Here is a 6,080-nt window from a genome sequence, read left to right as displayed (position 1 = left end):
TACAGCAAAATTAAATGGAAATGTCCAAATTATGTACAGCTATAGATAGGGTCTAAAATAAAGCAATGCACGCAGATGTCAGTGCGTTTTTTTCGTCCCAGGTTTGACAGTGTTGTGTGGTTTGTTTTGATTATTTATTCGCAAGACCCAGAAGCAAAAAACTGCAAAAATGACAAAAGAATGCAGAACTGCTATCATTTTTTTGCTTTGGTAAAATCGGGCATTTCCAGTTTCGGCAAATAAGTGGTACGAATTACTATAGTAATAAACCCACTAGAAATAAATTTAGGTTACTTTAAAGTACTTAGCAAAAAACTCACGGACTTTCTTTTCTTTAGCGGAACGAAGGGAAAAGTAAACTTTCCACTTTGACGATCGAGTTTATTCTAACATATCGAACCAATTTAGCTTTCAGCTAAATTCTTACCGAAGAGCGAACAATATCAATAGCAAACGAAATGACAGCTGGATCATCAATGGGTTCGGACATCTATGCCCACTAGACTAGAGATCAACTTCTACACTCTACTTGATTATTAACCAAACTGTATATATATTACAATGCCTTCACCCTTAGGATCGAACTTATGCTTAATATTTTTACAACTATTTACAACATAATAAATTCGAAATTATTGAAATTATAACATTAGAATTCAATCGAATATTGAACATTTCATTTATAATAAACATAGCTTCCATCGAACTTCTTTTTTCTAGCTCGGCTAGATCTACGCAGATCTTTATCACTGTTGCTTCGAGAAGAGTCGTGTTGAACTCTTGAATCCTTTGATCGTAAAACATTCGGGTGTACTTCGTTTCTAGTTGGTACAGGTGGTTCCAAGTTCGGCGAAAATCCCCGGAATGGTTCGTCGTCATCGGAGCCTTCATGCCGCCTTTTTGAACCCCGGCATAGCGTAGGTGTAAACCGGTCCAACTGAAGCGCCGTATTACGCCTGCGTTCAGTTTCACCGAGCTTAATCTGCCCCCTGTGGGCCGAGATCAAGGCTGATCCGATCGAGATCTGTAAAGTATTCAAAGAGATTCTTTTAACAAACGTCGCTTCTAACCATTTCTGTGTTTCTTTCATATTATGATTTCTATAATAAACCTTGTCTCCTGAAACTAGTTTATTGAACGGATCTTTAAGTGCCTTTTCAAACTGAACATGCTTTTCTTCATCGTCAAATTTGGATTGCTTAATCATTTTTTTGAAGTTTTTATTAGGGTTTGTCAAATCTAAAAGCGTTTTCGGTTTATAGCACAAAACTCTTTCAGACGGGAAATCTCCTCCCTCTGTCAGACAAGTATTACGGTAACCAAACAAAAAGTAGTCCAGTTTATCCTGGATACTTAAACTCTTTATCTCGGGATCAAGGAGAAATTTCTTTAAAATATCCTTAGCCACTCGTACTAAGCGTTCCGCTTGACCATTACTTTGTGGATGGTAAGGCGGACTTTTCATCACCTTGATCCCTTGTCTTTCAAGAAAAGAAATAAATTGTTGGGAATTAAACGGTGGTCCATTATCCGTCACCACAACATCCGGTAGACCAAAACGAGTGAATAAACTTTGCATGTTTTTAATAACTTTTTCGGCTTCCGTTCCATACTTCATCCATATTACTTCTAACCATTTCGAAAAACTGTCTACAATTAGCAAGAATACATTTCTTTCATGGTAGAAAAAATCCGCATGGATTCTACTAAACGGTCGAGTAGTTGGCGTCCATTTAAATGTAAGGTTTTGCCCTGGCACAGAAACCATTTTTGCACAAACGTCACATTTTTTAACATAACGCTCAATGTCGTTATTAATGCCAAACCAGTATAAATATCTTCTAGCTAATTGTTTCATCTTGATAATCCCTACGTGATTTGCATGGAGTAGCTTCAACATCTTATTTTGGAGCGAAAATGGTATTACTACACGGTTCTGGAAAACTAAACAACCGTCCGTGATTTCTAAATCCTTATGTTGTGAATAAATATTTCTGAAACTTCTCTCTAATCTTTCTGGCCAACCATGCTTTGTAAAATATATTACCTGTTGAAGATATTGGTCATTCTGGGTCTCTTTAGCTATTACGGAAGAATCGAGAGGCAGTTCAATAGAAAAATTTAAACTATTCACGCTATAACTATCAACAACTTTAGGAACCTCGTTGCTTAAAGGAAATCTGGAACAAAAATCGGCGTTGCTCATTTTATCCGACGGTCTGTACAAAATATCGAAATTGTAAATGGACAACTCCATTATGTAACGTTGCAACCTAGTCACGAAAATTGAATTACGTCCCGATTTACCAAAAATTCCTAAAAGCGGCTTATGGTCAGTATATACCGTGAATTTCTGGCCGTACAGGTATTTATGGAACTTCTTTATCGTTGATACTATTGCCAGTGCCTCCAAATGCAGGATCGGATAAGTTTTTTGTGCTGTATTCAGCGAAAAAGAGGTGAAACTGATCGGCCTTTCTACTCCACCGATAGTGTGAGCTATCACTCCTCCTAATCCGTAGGATGAAGCATCAGCACAGACTATAATTGGTTTTTTGGGATCGTACAAAACTAATAAACTAGCATTGAGCAGCTGTAATTTGCATTCATTAAAGGCTTTGTCACATATAGAACTCCACACATACTTAACATCTTTTAGCAATAACTTATACAATGGACTTAAAATTGCAGATAAATTAGGAAGAAATTTGCCATAATAGTTTATGAGGCCAAGAAAAGCTTTTAATTGGGTAACATTTTCTGGTTTCTTAGCTTGCTGAATAGTTGCTACTTTCTCTGGGTTTGGCTTGAGGCCCTCCCCTGATATTACGTGTCCCAAATAAAGCAACTCTTTCACGAAAAACTTACATTTATCAAAGTTAACCTTGATATTAGTTTCATGCAATCTGTCTAAAACTAATAGAAGCCTTTTATGGCAATCCTCAAAGTCTCTTCCAGCAACCAACACGTCGTCTAAATAGCAAAAGACCATATCTAGTCCTTTTAAAACCGTGTCCATTATTTGCTGAAAAATTGCAGCACTTGAAGAAGCACCCTGAGGAAGCCTGTTGTAAGTGAAAAGTCCTCTTGATGTATTAATAACGACAAATTTCCGTGATTTCTCCGATAAATTAAGTTGTGTATAAGCATTAGATAAGTCCAAGGAACAAAAACAACTACAATCAGACAAGGATGCAAATAAATCTTGCGCTAAAGGTAATGGGTACGTATTTTGAATCAAAACTTTGTTTATAGACACCTTGCAGTCTATGACAAGTCTAATCGTGTTATCTTTCTTCATAACCGCTATCACCGGCGAGGCCCATAAACTGGTTTTAATGGGAGAAATGATTTTATCCTTCTCAAGTTTTATTAAATAATTATCAACCTTTTCCTTCAAACGATAAGGGACTTGATACGCCTTTTTAAAAATCGGTGTATCCTCCCGCAACACCAAATCAGCCTCAAAACCAATAATAGGAGTAGATAGATTTTTATCAAAAATGCTTTTGTAATTGTCCTTTATATTGCTTACTATCATTTCAGAACGATTCTTTGGAAAAGTAGCATTTATTGAAAATATATTCGAAAAATGCTGCCTCCAACCTTCACAAAAAACATCCAGCCAGTCTCTCCCCATTAGTGGAGTAAAGCGATGTTCACTGTTTAAAATTATAAGTTCTAGCAAAGCCTCTCTATTATTGGTTGAAACTCTCACAAAAGCACTGCCCAGTATCTCCAATGTCGATCCATTTACTACCAAAAGCTTTCTATTGTTATTTTTCAATGGAACATTTAGCAATTGTTTGAAGAAATCAGATTTGCTCATCACCGAAACTGATGAACCACTATCAATTTCCATTTTTATCAATCTACCCTCAATGTCAGCTTCTAGGAAACAAGGTTCAGCAATCCTATTAATGGATCTAATCATAAGACATGGATAATCACCTGGAGAATCATCGCTGTCATAGTCGACCCTCAGTTTTTTAAAATAGTCGTACACATTGTCAGAACTAGGCGTCTCTGCGATGAACTTTACGGAATTCTTCCTCTGATTTTTGTAACGGTAGCAATTTTTCTGGATGTGACCCTTCCGATTACAAAAATTGCAAATAAAGTTGGCATATCTTCCACGACTGGAATTCCTGCGCCCCGAACGTGAGCGCCTTCTATCATTACCTCTATGATAGCTATTGTTCATCCTATCTCTACCTCTAAATCTGTCACGACCTCTATCAACTGAATTCCGCGGCCTATAATCCGATTCACGATTTCCTAAACGATTCCGAACAGCGTTAACACCAGTATTATAATCCGAATTTAAAGCACTTGTACTTGACATTATAATTTCTTTATTCTTAATCTTCTGTTCCACAATTCTCAACGTCAAATTATCAATTTCAAGAATGTTTTTTTGCAATTTCTTATCGTAAATCCCGTATATCAATTGGTCCTTAATAGCGGAATCGCGAAACTCTCCAAAATCGCATTGCTCTGCGAGAAGCTTTACGGCAAGTATAAAATTTTCACCAGTTTCTGTTGCACCTTGTTTCCTAGACCTAAACTTATGCCTCAAAATCGTGTCTGATTCGATTTTATCAAAACGCTCTTTTAGTTTTTTTGTAATTGCCTCATAGGTAAGAGTTCTCAGCTCTATACCAGGATAAAGTAATTTGAGTTCCTCAAAAACATGCATTCCCGAGAAACTCATAAAAATATCTTTCTTTTTATCTTGCGGTATGTCATTACACGAAAAGAAATACTCTAGTCGCTCTACATAATTCGAAAAAGACGTGCCAAAGACGTATGGGTCTATTGTCCCCATTAACGCCATACCTGCACCAGATCAAAGCGACTAAAGATATATTTTTATAATAAATATAAAAGGCAATTTAAAAATAATAGACAAAAAAAAAACGTACCTTGTCTAATCAGTTGTTAAACAAAACCGTGAAGCTCCTCGCTATTGTCCGTTCCACCGGATTTGAAAAGGCACTTCCGCCTTTGTGTGCTCCACAGAATAGCGCCTTTGTCCGGGATCCTAAAAAATGGTCACCTCCGCCTTTGTCCGCAATCTATTCAGACCTACGAAATGGTCACAGCCTTTGTCCGGAATCTTGTCGTACACGAAATGGCCACGGCCGCCTTTGTGTAGCTGGTACAACAAAGCCCGTCTCCAGGATCCTTTGAACGCTCCGTCCGAAATCGTAATACCGTATTCCGCCCGCCTCTAGCGCGAAAAACCCGGTCAATCGCCAACTTTTTATACCTTGAAAAAGGTAAACACAACGAACCGGCAATCGGCGAAAGAAAAGCCCAGATTGCGTTAGTGTACTCTATACAACTCTATACCGTAGCATGCAACTATGTTGCCGATGCTGAGAGCGTTGCTTTGCAACCGACTGGCAAAACTTGCGCTGATTTAAAGTTGATAATTTGCTCTAGATTCTGCCCAAATTCGGCGTTCAAAAACGCTACCGAACGGCACCAAATTATCGCCCTGTACAAAACACTGTGTAGCGAAATTTCAGCTACCACTAAATGCCACTTTATGCACTTATTCAAACACACGCGTAGCTAACCGTTTTGGCTCGTCGCCACTTTAAAGTACTTAGCAAAAAACTCACGGACTTTCTTTTCTTTAGCGGAACGAAGGGAAAAGTAAACTTTCCACTTTGACGATCGAGTTTATTCTAACATATCGAACCAATTTAGCTTTCAGCTAAATTCTTACCGAAGAGCGAACAATATCAATAGCAAACGAAATGACAGCTGGATCATCAATGGGTTCGGACATCTATGCCCACTAGACTAGAGATCAACTTCTACACTCTACTTGATTATTAACCAAACTGTATATATATTACAATGAAAACAAACCACACAAAAACTTCAAACCAGAATTGAGCTTAGGCACCGTGTAAAGGTTTATGGGTTGATTACCCTAATTATGAAAATTTAAAAAGGAAGTCTAGCTGTTATTACTCTAAGACATCATATAGGGATAGCATCCTAATAATATAGCAAAAATGATAAGAATCCTAGGTTACTTCCTTGGGGAACATCCGGAAAGATCC

General features: G+C 37.6%; 1 protein-coding gene across 2 annotated transcripts; it reads right to left on the bottom strand.

The window, feature by feature from the left end:
* Nucleotides 1–326: 326 nt before the first annotated feature.
* LOC128736936 (uncharacterized protein K02A2.6-like) lies at nt 327–5,824 on the bottom strand. Of its 2 annotated transcripts, XM_053831449.1 has the most exons (3): nt 5,093–5,824; nt 4,926–5,044; nt 329–4,858 (listed from the first exon to the last, which is right to left on the bottom strand). In XM_053831449.1, exon 3 carries the CDS (start codon nt 4,835–4,837, stop codon nt 677–679), a length of 4,161 nt encoding a protein of 1,386 aa, XP_053687424.1. In that variant the 5' UTR covers nt 4,838–4,858; nt 4,926–5,044; nt 5,093–5,824; the 3' UTR covers nt 329–676. The 2 variants fall into 2 exon arrangements, 1 of the variants encoding a protein (XP_053687424.1); XR_008412016.1 differs by having other exon boundaries at nt 327–1,024; nt 4,926–5,824.
* Between the last annotated feature and the right edge of the window lie 256 nt (nt 5,825–6,080).

This window comes from Sabethes cyaneus, chromosome 2 (assembly GCF_943734655.1).
Source record: "Sabethes cyaneus chromosome 2, idSabCyanKW18_F2, whole genome shotgun sequence".
In the NCBI taxonomy this organism is placed as follows: domain Eukaryota; kingdom Metazoa; phylum Arthropoda; class Insecta; order Diptera; family Culicidae; genus Sabethes; species Sabethes cyaneus.
Note: the sequence above shows the minus strand (reverse complement) of the source record. Positions and strands in the feature narration are given on the sequence as shown.

Excerpts from the sequence above, each read along its gene's own strand:
- LOC128736936 (XM_053831449.1), bottom strand. The coding sequence starts at position 4,837 with ATGGCGTTAATGGGGACAATAGACCCATACGTCTTTGGCACGTCTTTT.